At 37.6% G+C, this 24,684-nt stretch overlaps 1 protein-coding gene across 3 annotated transcripts; it reads right to left on the bottom strand.

Annotated features, from left to right (window-relative positions):
• Positions 1-236: 236 nt before the first annotated feature.
• On the bottom strand, positions 237-23,766 carry myom2a (myomesin 2a). 3 transcript variants are annotated; one of them, XM_027169629.2, is made up of 37 exons: positions 23,621-23,766; positions 21,280-21,387; positions 20,017-20,109; positions 19,264-19,399; positions 18,936-19,090; positions 18,488-18,580; positions 17,210-17,298; positions 17,065-17,106; positions 16,285-16,449; positions 15,995-16,156; positions 15,543-15,684; positions 15,263-15,456; positions 12,858-12,914; positions 11,710-11,837; positions 11,207-11,390; positions 9,431-9,605; positions 9,225-9,346; positions 7,959-8,146; positions 7,444-7,570; positions 6,253-6,431; positions 5,294-5,408; positions 4,995-5,154; positions 4,785-4,891; positions 4,653-4,697; positions 4,403-4,539; positions 4,103-4,247; positions 3,960-4,019; positions 3,262-3,329; positions 2,931-3,044; positions 2,734-2,821; positions 2,609-2,647; positions 2,311-2,416; positions 1,928-2,091; positions 1,729-1,765; positions 1,616-1,638; positions 1,408-1,463; positions 237-1,242 (listed from the first exon to the last, which is right to left on the bottom strand). In XM_027169629.2, the coding sequence occupies exons 2-37, from the start codon at positions 21,375-21,377 to the stop codon at positions 718-720; spliced, it is 4,518 nt and encodes a 1,505-aa protein (XP_027025430.1). In that variant the 5' UTR covers positions 21,378-21,387; positions 23,621-23,766; the 3' UTR covers positions 237-717. The 3 variants fall into 3 exon arrangements, with proteins under 3 accessions (XP_027025430.1, XP_027025431.1, XP_027025432.1); XM_027169630.2 differs by lacking the exon at positions 21,280-21,387 and having other exon boundaries at positions 23,621-23,730; XM_027169631.2 differs by lacking the exons at positions 11,207-11,390; positions 11,710-11,837; positions 12,858-12,914.
• Positions 23,767-24,684: the final 918 nt, after the last annotated feature.

Below are 24,684 nucleotides of genomic sequence, written 5' to 3'. Positions count from 1 at the left end.
GCATATCTTGAGATGTTTTATCTTAAAGGACAACCTTTTAAACACTTTAACCCTTTTAATCTTAAACAATAAGACAAAAATATATACAAAAGAAAAATGACAGGTTGAATTGTCTAAGCAAACAGTCATAGACACTGCTGTTATAAGAGATAAAACACAGCTGATTCTTGATTTCTGATCCAAAACTGTGAAACTCAACATGTTATAGAGCAAAATAACTGGAAATCTGACAGATAGAAGTTGATCACTGATTTTATTGCCAAAACAAATGCAGCTACAGAAGAATATATGGTTATTTGGTGATGCCATTTAGAAAGATATGCTGATTTCACTGGTTTGAACTTCATAATCTTTATAATGCGTATCTTTCTGGATTCAATGCAACACATTTTATCACTTCTTTGACTTCTGGTATGATAGATTCGGATATCTGAGTTCTAGTTTGAGCTAATAAAATCTACCTAAAACCCATGTTTGACGGGTCTCATGCACACAGAACAAAGGCTATACTGATTTATAAACTACCTCTATTATAATGATAAGAGTAACAAGGTTAACTTGTCAATATTCTTTTATTTTGGCCAATAAGTTTTTATTCATATACCACATCTGTGATTTTAAAATATTATCAAGCACTAATTGATATAGCAACATTTTGTTTTGCTATATCAACATCTACATTATCCACTGGCAGCCTTTTGTGTAACAGCCTTTTGTTTACTTCTTGGTGGGTGTTGGGGACCTCATGAATCTGGGTGGAGTAGGGGACTTGGCACTCCTAGGTGGGGTGGGGGATTTGGGAGTGGGGACAGGGGATTTTGGAGCTGGGCTAGGGGATTTTACAGATTGGGGTGGAGCTGGGGTTGGGGATTTAACAGTCGGGGCTGGGGTAGAGCTCTTCATGGATGTTGCAGGAGTCTGGGGCTTTGAGGAGGATGGTGCAACCGACTTGGATGCTGTGCTAGGTTTCGCCATCTGTCCCAACTTGGGTTCAGGGATATCCTCACCCAGCTTGTACACACTGACGGTGATCTCCACAAACTCACCGCCATACTTGTTCCGCACATTAATGCTGTACTTGCCCGAGTCATCCACTGTAACAGATTTAATGGTGAGGCTTGCAAACTTGCCACTCTCGAAACTGATCTGGTTGTGGTCATCAGATACTACTTCCTGTTCGTTCTTGAACCAGGTGACCTCCGGCTTGGGGTCACCCCACACTGTACATGTCAAACTCAATGTCTGAAAAGTTCAGAGGTCAAAAGGATAAGGTGAGTGCTGAGTGTGACATTTTTTAAATGTACTTTATAATGCCAGTGATGAAATGCAAAGTCATAACAAAAGTGTAATAATCCTTTAAGCCTGGTATTAGTTTTACCTTCTGATTAAAATTCAAGTACATATTACCTTATACTCCATAATGGTGACAACGTCTGGCAGTCCACCCACGACTCTGCCACGGTCTACAGAGGATGAGAGAAGACATTTTTGCATATGCGTTCAGATACATGCATTTCTCACAGAGTTGATATATAAAAATGTAAAACCTAAAAGTATTAAAGCAATAAATTTGAAAGATTGTACAGTTGTACAAGTCACACTGTGTTCTGCTCACTTTTCTCTGCAAATGCTGCAGCCCTGTTAAAAGAAATATATCTTGTTAGCAAAAACAAGCACCAAATATTAGATAATAAAATCTTTTTGCTGTGAATCACTTTTTTCACTTACTTGAGTCTTTGGAATTCAGCATATGCATCATTGTATGCTGTTTTGATAAGGGAAAATAAGGCAATATTAATAACAAGGCAAATGAACAAAATAAAAGATTAATAAATACCATAATGGTTTTATACTGAGGAAATGAAAATCGAGCAAATAGGATCCTTTAAATAGGTGTAAAGTAACTGAAAAACTATGTATGACTTGCCTTGTCCAGAGAGGTCAAAGGAACGGGTGTGGGCAGTTTTACCATCGTGAACCTCAATCCTGTAATGGCCTTTCTCCCTATCAGTAGGGTCACAGATCTGCATCCAGGCCATTTCAGACGTGCCTCCGATCCTCATCTTCTCCGAAGAAGCAATTTTACTTTCCCTAGAATCCAAAACAAGGAAAAGCTCAACACTACAATCCTAAAATTCAGCAGTGAATAAGATGCCTTAATAGCTCTTATAAGTAATAACAATCATCCATTTGCTCAGTGTAATTTGGCCATTAAATCTGTTAAGAAAAATAAATTGACTTCAATGCAGGTATGATCACGTACAAAGGATCCTGGTAAAACTGAGGGATTAACTGGAAAAAAGTGAGTACTTGTGAAACCAGCTGGTCTTCATTTCCTCTGTGTAGTATTTCATATAGCACTGCAGCCTGATGCCCTCTGGTGTGCACTGCAACATCAGTTCAGAGGCAGACGAGCCTGCAGCAAACAGGAACCATGTTTAGGAGAAAAAACCCAGGTTTATACTCCCCATACTTATTTTTGTTTCTATAAAGCACAAAACATTCTTAAAGGCTTTTGATTTAACTTTCCACAATACACATGGCTTTGTTAAAAAAAATATATATATATATATATATATGAAAAAGCTTTTAAATGCAGTCGGCATACCAGAAATGTGGGCAATGGCATTGATGATATCTTCAAATACTACACAGGAAAAAAAAGCTGATTAGATTATCCATTGAAATTAGAGAGAAAATGATAAGTAAATCAAAATGGCTAACGTTTGTTACCTTTGCCAGAAATGTCATAAACAGAAGTATCTTTTCCACGATCATCACTCAATACAGCTTTGTAAATGCCCTGGTCTTTTCTGGAAAACTGTGAAATGGATGAACATTATGTTCAATATTTTGGCTAAAACATTAGAAACAACAAATATTTTTATAACATTCAGGGGAAAAATTGTGGTTTTTTTTGTTTTTTTTACCAAGGGGATAGGAAGAGCACAGGATCCAGACATTGGGTTGGGTGCAACATCAAGAGTGATTTCTTCATCTTCTTTAAACCAGGTGAATGTGGTGTCTTTCCTTACATTGGCCAACTAGAACACAATCACATCAACATCTTTGTGAATCCTTTGCTTCAGCAAAGTACGCGAGACTGTCACTGGATACATTTATGGCATATATTTATGAATTTATAGGCTTCGAATAACATTCACATAAAAATAGCTTTATTACAGTGATTAATGTTTGCTAATGTTTTAGGTAGGTATACTATATGCTGATACTGTGATAAAAGTCAGGGATCTTATTTACCTTGCATACAAGCATAACGGTGCACTCATCATCCACATGGAAAGACAGGTACTCTGAGAAATGAGGACCTGAGTAAGAGAAATAAAAACAGAAATTTAGTAGGACTTTTCATATATATATATAAAGGCTATAAGATACACATAAATAAAATAGTGAACATGTATGTGAAGTACAATATGTGTAAAGGATGAGGAGCATAAAAAATACACAATATGTAATATGTACATTGTATGTATAATTGTACAGAAGTTATATACAGTATTTTTACAGTGTTCTAACGGTGTAGTGTAGAGTTCAGTAGTGTGATGCTGGATGGAAAAAAGCTGTCCCTGAACCTGCTGGTTCTGGTGCGTATGTTCCTGTATCTCCTTCTTGATGGAAAGAGGTTAAACGGTTTGTGATGTGATGTGATGTGAAGAGTCCTTAATGATGCTGTATCCAACTATGGTTGTTGATATGCAAATAAGAACATTAACCTAGGATTTAGGAATGTACAGTGTGAAATGTCAGATTAGTAATACCCAGGATTAAATAACCATTTAATGGGGAACCATTTCTATACAACAGTATGTCTATTGTCTATAGAACTTATACAAGGTGAAAATATGCTGCATCAAGTTACACTCAGTAGGAGTTTGTTGTGGTACATGACAATGAATTGCACAGTGGGTGTGTTTACTGTATGCATCATTTGTAACCTTGTTTCCTGAGGTGTTCTTTTCTCTGAAATTCAGCCTCCTTCAGTGCAGCCTTGAAGACTGAAACCAAACAAACCAAGTCATTGTCACTTGAACTGATAAGACGAAGAATTCAGCCATAGCTAGACAATGTGATGTCTCACCGTCTCCCACCAGCACCAGAGAGCTTTGGTTCTTGGCTTTTCCGTCAGTGATCTGAACAGTATATGTGCCCTCGTTGGCCCTGGTGAAGTGTTCAATTACCATCTGAATAACTCCAGTGGAAGCATTGTGGCTAATCTTTTGACCCTGATCTCACATGCATGCACGCACACACAAACACACACACACAAACAATAGTGACATTTGAGAAGGCACTCACAGTATCCTTGATGGCTGAACACATCACTCAGTTATAGAGAACGGCAAACTTCAGGAGGTCATGCTCAGGAAATGCTCTGTACCTCAGAACTAGTGATCTCCTTATCATTAACGATGAACCTGTAGGATGCAGCAGGCGACAGTTTCTTTGCCTGCATCCAGAAACGCACATGACCCTTCTCAAGAACTTCATAGCTCAGCTCTGTCTTCAGAGGAACAACTAAATATCCGAAAAAGAGCGTTGAGACAATTCAATCCAACCTCTGTAAAAACTACACAGGTTGTGTAAATTAAAAAATGAATAAAGGAAACCAGAAACATATCTGTACTAACTTGGATGTCTGATGTTGTAGCTGAGGTCAAGCATTTTTTTAAGTTCTAAAAAGGAGAGAATAAATCTGCTTATGAGGGCATTTTAGAAATCTGAAATGAGAAAAAGCATTAAACTAGACCTCCTTCACATACCCTGCTCCTCCAGGGTGTAACTGGAAGACACTCCTTCTGTTTCAGTCACAGCCACAGAGTAGAGACCCAGATCTTCCTTCTCAGGGTTTACAAATGTCAGCTTGGAGCTGCAGGCAATACAGTTACACAGTTAATCCAGTAATCTTTAAAGACCTGGATGTTTATTATAGTTATGATACGTTTCAGAATTCGCAGTGTAAAGCAACACACGTTCTTCCAACGGCAGAGGCGGTGACTCTCTTGGATTCTGTGATTTCTTTGTAGGACTTTGACCAAATAAACTTGGACTGCTCAGATGTCTCACAAGCTTCAAAGGACAAGAAAACATCTCCAGTCTCCTCATCCACACCACATACAATCTCCTTTGTACCTTAGAAAAAAGTTAAGACAAATCAATATATTTCATTTACCTGCATGTATGAATTATGACACATTTTATCTTGATTATTAGAAAAAAGCAATAATAGAATGATTGGATTTGCTTTAAAACAGTCTAAAGGCATAGCTACCTGCCAGAGATTTAACACACACAGCCTCAGACACATCTGAGGCCTTTCCTTTACCCGAGGCATTTACTGCGTGTACTTTAAACACGTATGAAGCTCCTGTCTCCAGACCAGTCACCTACGTGACAAAATGCAGCACATAAATATAAAAGCTTCACTATTCAGGCAATAGTACTGACTTTTCCAAAAAAAGAAAAACATACATCCCATCTTATGTTTCATGTACAGATCATATCCACTAAAATTAACAATATATTTTAAGTGTGTTAATATACAGTAGGTCTATGTTTAGACTTCACCCTATGAGGCTGCCAGATCTTCCCAGCTTAGTGCTTGAATTTGCATGAATAATGCATGAATTTCACAAAACTATGGCTTTAAGAACATAAATAACATACAATGGAGAATAACGCAAAGTTTATATAAACATTACAATAAACTAAGCACATATATTAGGAATATACTGAAGTCAATGAACCATGAGTCATTTGTTATCTTTGCAAGTTTTTCTCAATTCAGCAGGCTGGAAACCACCTACATGAAATGGCTGCCAGTGTATAAAATAGCATGTTGCTACCACACTAGTATGTGTCAGATACTAATATATCAGGTGCTAATAAAAATAACAGAAAAGTCCAATATGCGTCCAAATGAAAATGCTGACTCCAAAGTTACACAATTTTACAATTATTTATTTTATCAGATAATTTCTATTTGGCCCTGCGATGGGTTGGCACTCCGTCCAGGGTGTATCCTGCCTTGATGCCCGTTGACGCCTGAGATAGGCACAGGCTCCCCGTGACCCGAGGTAGTTCGGATAAGCGGTAGAAAATGAGTGAGTGAGTGAGAATTTCTATTTGTATGGCATTGTGTACGTATATCTAAAATGACATTCTGCAGTCTATAAACCTCTTATTAAGTGCAATTAACTAAGAATATGGCTTAGAATATACAATCGGTACCTTCAAGTAACAATGTTTCACAGCCTCAGCATTCACTGCAACAAAATTGGAGGATCCTTTCTTGGCCATTTCCAAAAAGTAACCTGTGATGGCACTGGCACCGGTGTATACTGGAGCCTTCCACTGCACCAAGAGGGAATCATCTCGCACCTCCCAGAAACTGATGTCGTATGCAGGGCCTGAAGGGTGTGAAAGAGTGTAAGGAGCATCTAAATAGGGAACTAACCTGTTCTCAAGGGTTCTCATATCAAAAGCTAACTTTATTATGCTAACTATACTTAAACTCAGAGTTAACGCTGTAAATAGGAAAAAGCATAAAATTAAAAACAGATATGTTATTGAAATGCACCCTCTTTCATTTTTTGACTTGAAGCCATTGATGCATGTCTAGAATTATATAATCAGAAGCAATGTGAATGACATTCAGAGAAAGGAATTGCTTCCAACTATGAGCTTAAAGCCAGAAACAATGATTATAACATGCAGTGTGCTTTAAAGTGGGTCTGCACTGGGAGTAGAACAGAGTACGTAATTAACATCCAAGGGGATATTGGAGCAACAGCACATGAATAAAGGTGCACAATAAACTCCATAAATTACCATAATTTATACCATAAATTAAAAAGAGTGAACACATGTATATAACTTTACATTTTATATACAGAGACCGAGATACTGTGATTTACTGTATAAAAAAGATAGGGATAATGTGTGTTTATATAATGTATAACAGTCATAATTAAAGCCATGAATAAAGATTTTTTTTAATTCTAAAAAATTATGTTTAGTAGGGTGCTCATTGATGACTCACTGTAGGTGGAAAAGAGGTGTTTGGGGATGAGACTAATGACTGAAGAGAATACTGACTATTGTTGCACACCATGTTATCACACACACCAGAGCAGAGCAGAGGAGAAAAGAAAGCAGCAAGCAAGTTGGAAGGTTGCACCATTACGTATTTAAAAAACAAAAAAGGTTTCTTTTTATGTTGTTGACTAAGCAACATGCTGAGGGCATGAACAGCTCATGTGCACTAACGTTGGGTCTGCTGTGTTTTCCATGCTGTGTAATGCTGAGAATGTTATGTTTGCTTTTCATCATCACCAGTGATAACTATACATTTTCAAGTAATCTACCAATATATTACTGTCATACACACATATTGTGACTGGACAGGCCACAGATACTCACCAGGCTCAGGCATGGTCCAGGCCTCACATGCAAATGGCACACTGGGGTCAGATGGCAGACCGACACCAGCCATATTGGCGGCTTGAACCTTAAACTCATAGAATGTTCCAGCGGTAAGATTCTCCACCTGTGTATCGAGTCAACAGAAGCATTTGTTGAGTTCTCAGAGATGCATCACACATCGTATTGCATGCTGGTATTGAATATTGTTTCTACACAATGTTTATTTTCTCATATTTGTTAAAAGAGTGTTCGTATCGACACAAAGGCAATATTTTGTCTCCTAAACCTAGTGTGTGTTGTTGCACTAATAAACAATGGACAGGAAACAGTGATCAAAAAGTATTTCACAATTTATGATGCCAAACAAAGCAAAACATACTGCAAACTGCTCAGTAATAAATAACAAGTGGACCTCCTGCAGCATCTTCCTACAGTGATGTCTTATTTTTGGGCTTGATTTAAATTTCAATAAAACAAACTGGATATAGTTTACATATTTATTTTCTACATACCTTATAAACCCTGCTAGTGGCAGGTCTTGAGCTGACCTCCTTCCACATCACAGAGTCTGCATCACGCTTGTCCAGGTAGTAGGATGTGATCTTGCTTCCACCTGTGTGTTTAGGACGTTTCCAGGCAAGGGTCATGGAGGCACCATCACAGCTGAGCAGACTGATGCCGTATGGGGCAGAAGGAACAGCTGAAAAGCACACAGACCTAGTTAAGCGAAGGCACATGCATTGGTTTCCTGAATTCTGGATCACATCCTGCACCAGAACAAATGTGCTTCATTCTTTAATTTTAATTCAGTCTTTCTGTACAGATAGTGTTCAATGTATAAGCATGGATTTGTTTCACATCCACACCTTAAACTATGTGCGTTGGGTCTTCACACTGGCAGTTTAGTATAAAAGCATGGTTTTCATAAAAAAAATTGTCATGTGAATGCTGGGGTTCAGACCGGGAAGCGCAGCATGGTATCGAACCCAGGGCTACCTATAGAAGGAAATGTGAGTTCAGTTGCACTGGAACTGCTGCCAAGATTCGTGTCTACACCTGTTCAGGATGCAACATAACCTGCTCATATGTTTTAGCCGATAACATCATTAGTTACCGTGTACCATGAGTGGCAGGGAAACGTTGTGGGACACAGAAGAGGTGAGTTGATTTACTGTGCATAATAGCGGGAAAATATTAATAAAAATAATAAATATATAAGTGTAGTTGCTTTGAGCTTTTCAAACATATTTATAATGACGGTAGATGAATGCAAATGCCCTGGGGTTCAACAGCCTCAAGTGCTTCTGAAACCAGACTAACACTGCGGAGTTACCAGGAGCAATCACGCTCAGATTTGGACCACAGCAAACGTGCCCAGTGTGAAAACATCCTGAATTATGCCAGTAGAGAGGAAAAAAGTGTGGTTATTAAGGGGTATCGAAAAAGTGAACAATGTACTGGAGAGTGAGTTTAGTTGTGCTGTTGAGCAAAGCATATAAAACTCACATACCATATTCCACTCCTCTCTCTGTGTGAGACAACAGAAAAGATTCTCTGCTCATTCATCTCCAATTCTCATTCAAATTCATCTTCTATTCCCATTCAAATAATTACAGTCAATAGTTATAGTATAGTTTGATGTGTTTTTTAAATAAGATTTAAGCAAAAATCTGTGTCAAAACATACACATAGTATGTAATAGCAAACTGACAATAAAAATCCAATAATTTGTTTTACTTTTTAATATAATAGTGTAATATGAGCCACTGTATGCTTACCAAGAGCAGCATCGATGAAGAGAGGATCGGACTCCTGAGACTCATCACTCAGGCCGTAGGCATTTACTGCCTGGACACGGAATATATACTTATCACCAGGAGTCAGGCCGTGGACCACGAACCTGTCCAGAAACACATTTAAGACATTTAACATGAATGAATTATGAAGCATGACAGAAAGCCAAACCGGTGTATGTAGATATTACCTGGTGTGCTTGTAGGGCCTGTGATTGCAGGGGGCCCAAACCTTGGAGCCAACCACACAACAATCCACATAATACCCCATGAGATTTCTGCCCTCTTTGGGGGGGTCCCACTGCACAAAGGCAGATGTTTTGGTGTTTCTTGAAGCGATGACCTTACCAGGAGCTGATGGAACTCCTATAGAAAAGTGAGAAAATACAATTCAAACCCAGAACACACTTTGCATTGATATTGGGATGTCTGGGAAGATGCATTTATCATTTCTATTCTTATTTGTTACATGTAACAAGACTTGCCGTCTTTCCAAAGAAAACAGTGATACTGGACATAGTCAAATGCTAAAAGCAACATAATAAAGCAAACCTTTGACATGGTGACTTTGGGAGCTTGTAGTGGTACGTAGCTGTGACATTGACAAAAAAACGCACATTCTCTGTGTTTGTGTGAAGCAGCAATACAAACAAGAGGACATTTTAAGCCAGTTTTAGACCATAGGATTTGTAGGGATGTGGTAGCTTAGTGGTTAAGGTGCCGGAAGGTCACGAGTTCAAATCCCAGGTCCACCAAGCTGCCACTGCTGGGCCACTGAACAAGGCCCTTAACCCTCAGTTGCTCAGTTGAATAAATCGAAATTGTAAGTCACTCTGGATAAGGGTGTCTGTTAAATTCCGTAAATGTAAATGATTTCAGCTGTCTTTCCTTATGATAACACGTCTCAGCTAAACTCTACAGCAGACATGACAGATTATAGCATGAAACTCTGCTAATGATAAAACTGTGATAAAGTGATTCTGCTGACATCATCAGTCAGCATGATCAGAAATATACTGCGTTCACACATACAGTGATTTAGTCAAGGCAAGTTGCTGTACTGATATCATCAGTAGGCATTCCTATTTCTGGTTGCTACAGTATATCCAACAACTAGCATTCAATTCAATTTCATTCGTTTATCAACTAGCATTCCATTATCTTGCCGCTGAAGTAAAACATTCTGGAGGGAGATTTTGCATTTGTATATAAAATTCACCGGTGTATAACCACATCATATTATACGAGATGAACAAGAAGCAGTTTTGTGCCACAAATCTACATCACTCCTGTTAATAGTCGCTTCACCAAAGACACTCCACATTTGCAAGTTTTTTAAACTTTTCTCAACTTGGTCATGTCATTGGACATGCCCACATCTATTCTGTGAACAAAAGTGTTCTTCAGCATGAGCACTGATGTTTGATGTGTGTCATAGCAGGGGTTGATTAGCATATGAGCAAATCACATAAATTCAGTCTCTATGTGTGATTTTCATCTGTGACATTAAAGCCCAAAACTCCCACAGAGCAAAACTGGCTTTAGGTGTGTGTGTGTGGGGGGGGGGGGGGGATTACATGGTATAGTCATAATAAAACCATGGTGAGCATCTGTCCTCTTCACAAACAAAGAAAATATGTGCAGATTATATACTCAGAACAAAAACATGGTGATTCATACATACCAATGTTTGGAATGTGGCCTGAAAAATATGCCAGGAAACAAGAAGTTTATCAAAGAAGTGTTTGAAGTGTAATAATCGAATCTCAAAGAAATGTCACCTGAAAGATTGGCATTGGTCAAAGAAAATAGTTTAAACATGGATTATTTTCACGTAGAAAGAGTACAGTATAAATCTTCCAAATATTACAGCTTTCTCCACCATCCCCCATTAAAGTGACTTTAATTTCAAAAGATTTGTTATGTCTAGCCAGGACGGCATTTTTGATTAAAGAAATGCGGCTTACCATAAAGGTCTGCCTTCTGGATGAGAGCCGAGGGCTCTGATGGTTCGCTCGGGCCGTACTTGTTGACTGTGATAAGACGGAAACGGTATGCTTTCCTGTCCTCCAGATCGTAAAGAGGGCAACGTGGGGAGCGTATTTCTACTCCCGTGTTGACTCTCTGCCACAAGTTACTGTCTCCCACCGACTGAGGGACAAGTACAAAGTCAGCCAAAGAGGGCAAAGAGTAGGTCGGGAAAGAAAATGATCCCTGCAGGCTGTTTTAATGCTTTATAAAGGCTTATTTGTATGTTCATTAATATGCAAGAACTGCTGACTCGTTAAGACCGAGTCAAACATGAAGTCAAAGATTTCTTTACTCGAAAGAGAATGCTATAATCATATCATTAATTGAACACTTCTCGAGGTCACTGACTAGTACTTTATAGGAATCAAGTTACAGACCTCGTTCAACAGACTGAAATCTACATAGCCACAAATTCAGACACTAACTTACTCACACACACCTTTTCAATGAGGTACCACACAGTTTCCCGTCCTCGAGGAATGGGTGGATTCCAACTCAGAACAATATATGTTTGATTTATTTCAGTAGCATGCACGTCTGTCGGGGGCTCCGGCAACGTAACACACACTAAATAAGAACACATCAGGGATTGATTTGGAAATATAACGTCATACATTTCACTACTGTTTTTGTTGCAATAATTCTTATTGGACAAGGTAAATATTTGGTTTTGATCGCTTTTCAGTTGTACGGGGGAACAACTGTTATATACATAAAAGTAAGATGTTAAGTAACGAAGGGCTAGAGATTTTAGTCACTGTTGAAACTGTCACCTAATTTGTGTCATCTAAATAAATACAAAGGTATTTACTATTCAAAATATCAATAAATCGAATTTGGACTAATTGGGTAATTAAAACAAAAGCAACCAAGCATTTACCGTGTCATAATTTATGATGTTTAAATATTTAAAGCTCACCAAAGAGATTAGCTAGATGATCGCACTCAATTTTAGGAAAGCAGTTAACGAGAGGATTAAATTTTCTGTTAGCTGACGCAAGACTCATGGGGAATGTTAATGACGGGTAAAGCTGAGGCTTATTTTTTAAATGAATAGTTAATTGTGAATCAATGGACTGAATTAATTATTGCAAAACCATCAGACCAGCCAAAACCTACCAATATCTGGAACATTGTAGACTACTTAATTTTAATTAAAGAAATACTGTTTTCAAATGCTTCTTTGATAAACAGGATATAAATGAATAATATCTTATCTCTAATGCTTCATGTAGTGCTCATGGTTTCAGGTAAATAATGCATGCAATTTAAATCTGACAGTAAGAACGCATTTCCTCATCATGGTGTCGAATCGATCATGATTAATAAAAGAATGCAGAATGTTTATTCTTTTAACTTCAGTGATTGAAGAGTCATAGGTACTGACTGCTCTTTATGCAGTATGGATGAGATTCTCGCTGTTAAGGTGACGGTGTGATATAACAGACTCGGGTAGGAAGGGTGTGCATGCTGTTCAGTCGGGAATAAAAAGTACAATATTAGTGAGGTTTTTTATGGTATGGAAAATATGACATTAGGGCTTCTTTGAAATGAGTTAGTTGACATCATTATCATGTCATAAAGTACCTCGTTGTAGTTCCTCCTGTCGAATTGCAATATCATACTTCCCCTCGATTGTAATCACTGTTGTGACAGTAAAGATAACTTGTAACACTTCTGCACCTTCATCTGTCCAGCAGACTAATACCTATATACTAGTTCCTTGTCTGACATTTAATCACATACACAGAAATATAATACAGCTTATAAAATGATGTAAACTAGCATTATGTGACACTTGAGTGTAAAATGCAACTGTTTGTGCTTTTATCTCTATCATCGGTGTATACAGGTAACAAAGACCCGTACCTCTGTTAATTAGGGACATTTCTGCTGGAAACTGTCATGGTTTGCAGCCCATACACTCATTTGCTCCAGTATTTGTCTATCACCATGAATACAGGGCTTCACATTAAGCAATGCCATGTGGTTGTCTTTTGGTATAATGAATTGTCATGCACCTGTAAGTTAAAAAGTTTACGTACCCAGAATTTTATTTATTTATTTATTTATTTATTTATTTGTTTGTTTGTTTGTTTGTTTGTTTGTTTGTTTCAATTGTGGTGCATCACGTTCCTCATGCTCCAGAGCTTAAACTACAACTACCACTGGTGTATTAGCCCCCCTTTGTGCAGCAATACAGTGCTGATAGTGTTTGTATTTGTCATAAAACATATCCTTATCCCCCTGACTACTGAACATGAGCTATTAATAGAATCATATCAAAATATTAGCTATTTAGTTGTATAATAAGTTGCTTTAAACTGAGTAAGAGTTACCTGCTCAAGCAACATGTCAAAGTTTCTGTTTCTATGTTGTCTAAAATTATTATTAAAAGAGATAGAACACATGCAATAAACTCAATTCTCTGAGACAAGAAAATAAACTCACACTGGATATAAATGGTATGTAAGCAGTGTAGGTAGCTAATTGCCACAGTTAATATTAATTAATTAATATTAATTAATATTAACATTAATATCAATATTAATGACATTTATCTATCTCAATCGAATTGAGAAACAGTCTAGCCTAGACAATCAGTTCGTCTATACAACTAAAAATAAAAGGTGATAATTTACTTGTCAACCTGATTGGCATGTAGACAGCTAGTGTTGTAAAATATCTTAGTAGAAATAATTAAAATATTATTCCTTACAATACCCAAAGTAAAGTATTAGGCCTTGCAAAATATTATAATTGCTGTCATAAGACATATGTAGGTGATGTTGTAGGCCAAAGATGTTTATTGCAACCAGATTCGGGGCTGTCAGGCCTAGTCAGTCTGAGCACATTTGTAATAACAACTTGTTATGTAGAAGGGAAAAGACCATGGTTCCCAGACCTTGGTCCATAGCAATAACATGTTATGTAGAATGAAAAAAACAGTGGTCCACAGACCTAGGCCCTGAAAAATAAGGGGAGGAAAATCCATAAATGGGCATGTGGTGCTCATAAGCTTGTTGTGCAGACTGAAGAAGGCCCAGGTGTTTAGTCTGAGGTCATGAAAAATAAGGGGAGGAAAATCTATAAATGGGCATATGGGTGAAAGGTAATGGGAAATAAGGGGAAATTGGGTCAGTGTATTTAGAAAACATAGGAGGTAATGCCGGTAAATAAGGTGATATGGCACCTGGGCTCCTAGGAGCACCAGGGTATATATTGAGAAGATATCTGAGGTTTTTTTGGTTCTTCGGGGCGAAGGTGTGTGCGCGTGGGTGTGTGGGGGCGCGCGTGCGTGCCTGTGTCCGTGGGTCAAGGTGGGTGTTTTTATTTTTGCAAGGACGTCGCGAGAGTTCTTGTTTTTCTTGATTGATTTTGCATGACGCTCTTTTTGGGGGTTTTCATTTGTTACTTTTAATTTGGCAATTTGTTACTTTTAATTTGGCAACTTTGTTACTTTTAATTTGGCACATTTGTTACTTTTAATTTGGCAATTTCTCTTATAATTTGTTGGCTGATTGACCACAATAAAGAAGTTATTCTCATCCAGGTTTGAGGAGTTTTCTCAGTATTTTTGTAGTAATTATAGAGTTAACAGTTAAGTTTAACTAAAACAGTCTTTAGTAACCAAAAAGTCTAAGTGTGGAGATCACCCTGCGATGTGTCGACTTGGAGACCGGCTCTGAGTTCCGACACTAGCACCAAACATCACTCCATTTAGGGGTCATTTTCCTCTCTGTTCTATGTTTATAATCTGCGTATAATTCAGGTAACCTGTTAACTTTGCTATATCTAAATATATCACAAAGGTTATGTCACAAATAAAGGCACTTATTATTATTTTTTGTTACTGACATTTTCAGGCTACTTGTCCAGTCAAGCAAATAAAGTCCCCTTTACTTGCCTATTCAAAAATGTACTATGTATGTCACTTGACAATTGTGGGCTGATCCAAACCCTGCTGCACCGTTGAATTCGTCAAACCCTACCTTGCACGTCACTTTCCAAATCAGCAGAGGTCACTCCAGTGGACATCCTAGAGGGCAGGCTGATCCCTGCGCTGTTCACAGCCCGGACCCGAAAGTGGTAGGAATCACCCTCAGTGAGTCCTTGAACAGGAAGCTTGCACAACTTAACAGGGGTGCTGTTGCACTGGATCCAGTCCTTAGTTCCAGACTTGCGTCTAGTGAGGGTTAAAAGAAATACCATATTATAAGATAATATACATTAGCTTATATTAACTTGCTGCCAATGAAAACACAATCTAACCTGTCCACAAAGTATCCGGTGATATGTGGCTCATTGGTGGTGTTGGGAGGCTTCCAGGAGACGAGGACATAATCCTTATTGGCATCAGACACTGTGACATCCATGGGAGCTCCTGGGGCTCCAGCTACTGATGGAGCAGCATCTGTATACACAAAATATCACATATACAAATGAAAAAGCAAACAAACAAAAAAAAAAAAAACACTTTTAGAAAGAAACCGTGTCTTCAAATGCTTTCAATATCCCTACTTAGTTGATCTTTATTTTCTTATTTTTCCTCCAATGTTTTCATTCTTCTTGCCCAGAAAAAGCCAACTTAGAGTATAACTGTTTCTTTAAAAGATTTTGAATTTTAACATGCTCCCTTTCTCTTTAAAACAGGACTGCTACTAGTGCTATTTAGAAATGAATTCAACTAAATGACCAAAAAAAAGCGCATGTCTATTACAAACCCTTGACAAACAGGTAGGCGCTGTGCTCAGTGGTTCCATCCTTGGTCCAGATGCGCAGAGTGTACAGACCCTCATCATCCTTGTTCAGGTGAGGAAGAGTCAGTTTGGCAGCCCCACCACCAACATGCATCTCAGCCCATCTAGATGGCAGCAGTAGAGTATCTAGAGTTGCATAATCATATTCGGTTACGTGAGGCAGATAGACTACAAATTCGAGGGGTATTTATCTTACAAGCACACAGGAATTAAAAAAACAAACAAACATATTTGTGCATGTTTATCATACTTACCATCTCTGTACCACATAACCTCTGGTGGCAAATTGGGAAGGTCAGGCACCACCACCATGTTGGCCACCAGAGTCAATGACTCGCCCTCCCTGCCAAATGTCACTCCAAACCTATCAAGCAGGGTCACTTCTAGCTTGCTACGCCGGATATCAGAAGTCAAGGGTGCTAAAGTGGATTAAACATAAAATACTAATTTAGTTTCCAGCTCTTCATGTGCAGTGCTGGCCAAATAACATGCAGGAAATGTCTCGAGTCATAAACATGAGTTAATAATCACGGTGTTAGTTATAGACAAGTTAATGTGCATAAGTAAATTCACATGCTGCATCTTTGTTGCATTTCCTGCTTATATTACTTCAGTCAAATATGTTACACATGACTCAATATCGGTCATATAATTAGACAGCAAAAGGGTCACTTTTGTATGTTAGCATTTTACTGGGCTTACCTCATTATATCGTGTGGTGTGGTATGTTGATATTGGAGCGTTTATTTATTATTATTATTTTTTATATATGTATGAGAAAATGAGCACAGAATCAGACCGATACCAGATAGTAGCATTAGTATTGATGCATTTCTAAAAGGACCTCCTTTAAATAAATTGGAAATAAACCAAGATGATGAGCCATTAGCTGTTTACCAGGCTCTGTTTATAATAGTAAACAAAGCATATTTTCCATGACTTATCTAGACCTTATAATGGGACACAGGATGTTATTTGTAGCTAATGATCTCAAGCAGGCTCTTCAGATCTGGGTGTTAGCCAGAGCTTCTCACCTAGGCCTGGAAGATAAGAGCTCTCTGCAGCCCCAGGTGGTCCTGCATGAAATAAGAACAAACCAGCTGGCAAAAGTAATACAGACACAAGAAAAGAGACATGAGGACAAGAGGTTAAAAGAGGCCAAAGATGAGAAGATCGTACTTCTCACGCAGACTGTGGCCTTAGAGATAACCTTGCCCTGGGAGTTGGTAGCCACAGCGCTGTACACAGCAGAATCAGCTATTGTGCATCTAAAAGGAAAATATTTAATGCCTTTTAAAATTGCGCAGCAATCTACAAACAAACACCTATCATATTATAAATATCGAGCAAAACTATATCAGTCTTTGATTGTCAGACAAAGATTTATACACAATCTTAAATCAGACATATTTATATCAGTCTGTAACAAAATAAACAAATCAAAAATGGCTACAGGCAGAGGTTTAAATTATAAACAAAATAATTCACTGAATAAGCAATATCTGAATAACTGCATCATGATGAGCTCTGCAGCAGAAACAGAGCTCCAAAGACGGCTAAAATGCCCAATTTCCACAGCTTTTTATTTTTGTAAGATAAATGATTTTGTATAAATCATTAGTCTTCCACAAATACCAAGGGTGGATGATCTAGAGCACACTGGACTGTTTGAGAGCGCGAGAGAGAGATCTAAAAATGCAGTGCTGGTCTTGAAGGAGAGGCCAGGGTGTGAGAATAGAAAGAAGAAATGTGACCTTCTGCTAAACCTATTTTAAAGTCTTGCAGCTGTCTCAGCACCAAAAACGAAAAGTTTTGTCGGTCACCAAGCAATTCTAACTACTTGGGAAACTCAAAAATGAAAGAAAAGTCTGAGAGCAGTGGCTCTTTAGAAAAAAAAAATGCTTTTTGAAATTGAAAGGGCTTTGGCTGGACTGGTGACACAGGCAGAGTCCCACTACTGTAACTTTAAAGTGGATGGGACTCGGATGGCAGGCATTCCGGCATTAAATGACACACAGCTCAGCAGTCAGGAACGAACAGCTGAGGTGTCTTGTACATGAGGGAAGGTCCAATCTGAGACCAAATAGGAAACTTTCACTGTGACAGGGAAGCCATTTACTCTCTCTGGTTAAAGCAAAGTGCGCGTCACGATCTATGCACTTCACTTGTTTTTGCTTGTTCTGCCTTTTTCTTAGCCGGGCTTTTGTAGTTTGTGAATTTTGTGAAACTTTTGCATGGTTTTAAACAGAAACTTATTTCTAGACATTTTACTCAATTCAAGCTATAAATTTGTGCTAAAATAATCAAAATGATCTGCCAATAGCAGAAGTGAATTTTAGTTAAAAAGGTTTAATAATATTAAATAGGTTTACTGTAATTCCATACCAGAAAATACTGGATACATTTGAAGATATTTTCACTTGGTAAGATAAGATGATTGTTGGGATAAGTTCATACCTGCTAATAATCAGACTGTGAACTCCGTATTTATTTTCGATTTTGTATTTTCCAGGTGCATTCAGAGGGTCAACGGGAACACCACTCTTATACCTGCAAATGTACAAGACAGTCTGAGATCCTGAGATCTACCACACAGATAGTAGATCCTAATGAATAAAAATAAATAAACGTTTTTAGAGAATTTATTTAATTGTATAACTAAAATGGTGTGCATTTTATATAGAAGTGCATTGATAAAAGGTTTCCTCCTAAAGGGGTTGTAATGGAAACGTTTTCTGATCATTTAAATTTTCCTGATGAAATACATCTAGAATGATCCTAGACAGCCTTTTACTTTTGAACTAAGAATCAAAAACTGAACTTGAAATAAAGGGTTTCCTTTAATTAATAAAAAAAAAACCAACCAACCAAAAAAAAAAAACCCGCTCAATATTAAAGTACACACCACTGGACAATAGGGGTTGGTGTGCCAGAGACAGTGCAGAAGAGCTTGACGGGCATCTTCTCCCACACGGTGTGAGCTCTCAGTCCCAGCAGGAATTCTGGGGCTTTAGGAATCTCAGTAGTAAGCTCTTTCCTGATGTACTTCATTGCTCTCACCTAGGACAGAAAAACAAACAGCTGATTAAAAATAATTGCCATTAGTTTAACAAATGCCTGGACAGGCATTTACAATTAAAATGTTGTTCTTATGTGCCATAGAACTGCTACTCTGGTAAAGACACTTAATGTTATGCAAATTAAATCTTATATTTTAAAGGAAAGCCGTTCACCTCATTTGTAATCTCAATATTCACCACTTGCTCATGAGTGGCCACCCTAATCTTATGTAGGTCTTCCTGTAGGGATTTCAGATTTCTCTCAAGATGAGTGGACACACGTTGATATTCCTCCATTCCTTCAGGTTCCCTATAAGACAAACACATACACACACACACACACACACACACACACACACACACACACACACACACACACACACACACACACACACACACACACACACACACACACAGAGCTGTTGGGATGGTATGATATATTTTTACTGTTATTCTATCCATATGCACAAATGAAGTGGAACAAACAGATGTTCTACAAGAATCTGATCCATCATATAACACAGGAGTACATCAAATCTATGGAAATGTGTAATAGTGCAAAAAGACACAAAGTGCAAGGACAATACAGTCGCATACTGCAGCACAATACAATGAATCCATAGGTCTGTACAGAAAAAAGCATCCACATGACCTACATAATACGACTGGGAGAATTAACTAGTTGGGGACTAGGTACAAGAGCTGAACACAGCTGAACAAATGATATATTCAGTATATGTTTTTATACTGAACACTTACTGCAGTATATAAAACATTTGGATGTTTTTTCAAATTCATACAAAGAATAAGTTACAGTGCAGAAGAGCAATGAATTACACATACAGTTAAGGTTCAGGTATTTTCTGACACTCTAAGCTTCTTAAAATAGCCTCCTGGATGGAAATGGTAATCTGCCAACTGTCTCACCTCTCTCTGAAGGCTGGCACCGTATAGGCTGGTTCCGCCATAACCTCAGTGGCCACAACCTGCTCCTTCTTCGCTGACTTGGTGCTTGATTTCCTGTAATCAAACCATCAAAAAATCAGTAGAAAATCATGCACTTTACTGCGCACTGTAATAACAGCTATAAGCAGGCCTTTTAAGCAGCTTTTCATTGCCTTTATGTGCTTATGAAGCCAAGTTTGTTTTGTTTTGGAAACAGACAGAAATATATTTCTGAACAGACGTTGGGATTATAAAACAAGCAACAAGGCTTTTTAAATATAGAGGAATGTAAAAGTCTATAATGTCACTTGTTGACACAAAAAGTGAACAGTTAACCTATATATCCAAACCCCAAATACAATAATCTGCTGACACACAAAAACACATTAAATTGTAGTAGATTTGAAAGCATATATACACTATATGTCTAAATGTGTGAGGAAAACCTGGCCATCACACCCATATGTGCTCATTCCAAGCATGGAGCTGGTCCCCACTCTTCTGGGAAAGCTTTTGGGCAGATTTTGTGGCTGTGGGTATTTGGGTTTATTTAGCCACAAAAGCATTAGCATCAGGTAGGAGGTCTGGGGTACAGTCTGTGTTCCAGGGCTCTGTGCAGGACACTCAAGTTCTTCCACTAGAGAAATGATTACATAATGCAAGGACAATTGTGTGGCTCCAATTTTGGGGCAAGTTTGAGGAAGATCCACATTTGAGTTTGATGGTCAGGTATCTACAAATATTTGGCCATATAGTGTACATTGAGCCAATGGAATAATATTATGCACGTTTAATTTTAAGGCTATATTAAGAAATCCCAAAATAGACATATTTTCTTAGAAGTGTTTTAATATTATGTTGTTCTCTTACTGGAAAGTGATGCTCGTGGATTTTGCAAGGCACCCAATTAACTTGAGCATAAAGCTGGTCAAAGACAAATTTGAAACTTTTTGGAAACACTTTAGGAGCAATAGTTGCTGTAAGTCATTATTATTCCTTTCACTAATTTTAAGAACTTTTCAAGAGCATCAGGCATTATACTGTATAGTTCATAGCTTCATTCTTTCATCAAGACCTGGCAACTCTATGGTCATTTGGCAAGTCTCTAGCCTTCTTAAGAGAGTGCAGGGGGAAGCAGCATTAGTGAAAGCCACTGCTGTAAGCCTATTAAGCCATCTAGACCAAGTGTGCACTTGCGATTGCACACTTAACAGCGTTCAGTCCAATCCAGATGATGTCCCATACCTCGATGAGATCTGTTGGACAACATGCTTTGAGCTGGAATACTGATGTCCAACATGTGTCTGTGTTTTCTGATAAACCGGCATGGCCCTCGTAGGCATGTCAGGAAAACTTCAAACAAAACCCAACAGTCATACCACAGGCTACTGAAAATTAGCTCAACACATTTTGTTAAAGGACAAAGTTAAAAGTGTACAGTTAAGGTATACTACAACCTTCTCCAAACTTACAGTAGACTTAGTACAAGTTACTCAGAAGAAGTCATTTGCAAAATCTAGTTCTAGATTCTAGCTGAGTTTCTAATAATGCTGTATAACAATGGTGTAATATGACAAAAATATTATATAAAAATATTTATCCGGATAATTGAAGAGCTTTATCGCAAGAAAAAGTATGTAGCATGATATTTTTTCTAACACCGTCCTTGCATATCAGCTGGGCCAAGTTTAAAAGGAACAAACAAAAGTCTACTAGAATTTTCTTAATCTCTTAAAGAACTTATTTAACAGCAAATTGAAGGGAAAATGAAACATCAGGTACAAAAATCCAAGCCACAGTGATGAACAGTCTGTGCTAGAAAAGCACTAGTGATATGTGCAATCCTCAATGAAAACAAAATGTGACAAAAGTTATCACAATATAGATATTAAATCAACCAACCTTTCCAGTACATCATGATATTAAGAATTTCTGTAGAAAATCATTTTATGGGAAGTTAATGGTAACCTCAAGTCTTTTTATAGACTTTAAGTTTATAACCTAAGTCTATAAAAACATTTATACCAATTACACCAATTCTGATTGTGTTTTTTTTTTTTTTTAAATAGAGGTTCTGACAATAACTGGCTGTCTGGTACCTCAGATAATTCACATTAGTAAATTCCTCATAAACTCAAAAAATATCTGTAATTGTTTATATGCTCAAGCTTTCTGTAAGGACACAGCATTTGGTAGACTTTAGCGGCTTGTGACTGTCAGCTGTTAATCTCTGCACTGAAAGTCATCAAGCAGTAGTATGTAGTACTGCTCTGTAACATGTTTATGAAGTTTAAGAGAAATTAATGGGTGATATACAGTAGGATTAGAGCTGATATAACACAAGTGATAACAGGAACAAACCTGCTTCATAGATGTACCACAAAAAAGAAATGTAACTATAAACATGATAAAAAGTAACTGCTGAGGTATAAGAGTAATACAATACACTGCGCTTTGAGACGTGATATAATTTCCTATATGACAGACAGTTCCTAGAGATGCTGAGATTTTTTATTGCATTTTAATTCATTACTCCACTCATCTGTGAAGCCGTTACTACAGTGTTAGTGACATAACCAGCAGATACTTTTTCAGGAATATAATTTTTGACTTAAAATCTGAAAGCTCATCAGATGAAGAACCGAGGACAGATGAACCGAGGAAACGTTTGATAGGAAGCACCCTTCAATGTAATGTGAGCTAGTGCTATTAAGTGAGTGTGGAGGAAAACTAACCAATATATTTGACCATATATTTTCAGATATGGTCACTTACGATATTCATATCTTGAACAGTTGTATGGAAAAGTTCAATAAACAACCGCTGCAGCGAATCACAGCTGTGTTATAAGTATAACCGCATTGCAGTTTTTCTTAAGTAAAAAACTTTGCTTTATGTGCCATCTTGTTTTAATCCTTATTTAGACGTCACACCTCTAAACGCTACTGAAATAACCAAAGAAAAGTGATTTTCCAACTAAAAGTTTTTGCACTGAGCATAACTTTATTGAACAAAACTGCTGTCTCAGCAGATAAGATAACTCCTCTGTATTATCGTTTTCTTTCAGCAAAAGTTTAGTCTGGTCTTATAAAGTTATATAAACATTTTATATATATGTATATATACAGTTTTCCTCTTATATGTGAAAGTCCATGGCTTTATAAAAAATGGAGCAGCATTTGTAAAAAATTAAAAATATATAAACATACGAATTTGGTTGTGTTGTAATATTCCATGCCTTCAAACTCACACACCTTTAATTTACTGTTTGTAGCTAAAAAAAAGAGTTATATTTGACTACATAAGATTTACAGTTTTTACAGATAAATCTGTGTGTTATAATATACTGTGTTAAATACCAAAGAGGTAAGTGTGTGTGTGCTTTAGGTATTCAGCCTGCCTTTCCTATAGAAACTCTGGTGTTACAAACATTGTTACATTTGGTGTAACTGTGTTCATTTTCTAATTAATTCACTTTATTTTTCACTTGTATTGGAATGAAACAGATGTCGGAACAGGTGTGAGAGGTTTGAGAAGTGTTTATGATAAAATAATAATAGTAAAATAAGATAAAATGTCTACTCACCCTTGGAGAAGTGAACGCTGAGTGTCAGGTTGGCCTGAGAGACTTGGAAGCGTCTTGCTGACCAAAATATCGCCACTCACTCAGACAAAGTTTTGCTTCTCTCTTCCACCCCATGTATGGTGACACTTCGGACTATATATAACCATTAGCAAAAGGATGAGAAGGATGTAGGAGCAGGTTAAACGCTGGAAGATGGCTGACCGTCACTGGGGTGTTTATGTTAGACTTAGAGAGACTGGTGGAAAATACAGGTATACTAGATGGAATAGTGTTTGTGAATGAGAAAACAACCGAAACTGGAATACTGTTTGTTGAAAGCATTTCAACTAAATAGCTTCATTTGTGTTTCTTGATTTTTACCCCACATTCAGTCAGTGGGCTTCGACCTTGGGCATCAACATGACATAGCGCATAATGTTTGTTTATAAACTTGTTTAATTTACCCAAAAGCTTTTTATTTTTATTTTTTTACTACGTCTTGCCATTTAGGGTTCTTTTCGTGCACCCTCCCTCCTGCACCAGTTGCCAATTACTATTTTTAACACGAGATTGAAGTTGCAGAACCGACGCCTGATATCTTCACCATTTATTTGTGATGCTCGGCTCGAGAACGATTCGGCTCATTGAACCGGCACTTTTAGCTGAGAGCCGACTGGTATGAATGAGCAGATTTCCCGACTTTTTGTATCTCGTGTTTCAGTTGAATTTAATCGCAACGTCGACATGGAAACATCTTAGCATCTGAGTTGTTTATTAGCTTGTTTATTATCAGTAATAAGTATAAACGGAAATGAATCTCGGACACAGGTAACATACAAGGATGCTGAATGTATTAGTTAGGTCACATTTGCTGTACCTTAATCGTTATTTAAGCAGATGTTATATAACTTAATGCAAAGTAAGGTACAGTAAGATAAAAAAAAAGAAAAGAAAAAATCAGCTATCTTAGATAAAAAAAAACTACCAGATATCCTCTTTCCGTAAGTGTCGACTCTTCTAATAGAGTTGAGCCGAATCTGTTTCACTGAAAAGGCCTGGTATACCCATCACAACCTGTTGCAGAT

Source organism: Tachysurus fulvidraco, chromosome 2 (assembly GCF_022655615.1).
Source record: "Tachysurus fulvidraco isolate hzauxx_2018 chromosome 2, HZAU_PFXX_2.0, whole genome shotgun sequence".
NCBI lineage: Eukaryota > Metazoa > Chordata > Actinopteri > Siluriformes > Bagridae > Tachysurus > Tachysurus fulvidraco.
This window is presented reverse-complemented; position numbering and strand designations above follow the sequence as displayed.

Bases quoted from the DNA above. Each gene is read 5' to 3' on its own strand.
- myom2a (XM_027169629.2), bottom strand. From the start codon at position 21,377: ATGCCTACGAGGGCCATGCCGGTTTATCAGAAAACACAGACACATGTT. The intron at 4,892-4,994 runs GTGTGTTGCTTT...TATTGCCTGCAG, and splicing joins GCCTCTGCCGTTGGAAGAAC to CTCCAAGCTGACATTTGTAA. The intron at 4,540-4,652 runs GTTAGTACAGAT...TCGGATATTTAG, and splicing joins CTACAACATCAGACATCCAA to TTGTTCCTCTGAAGACAGAG.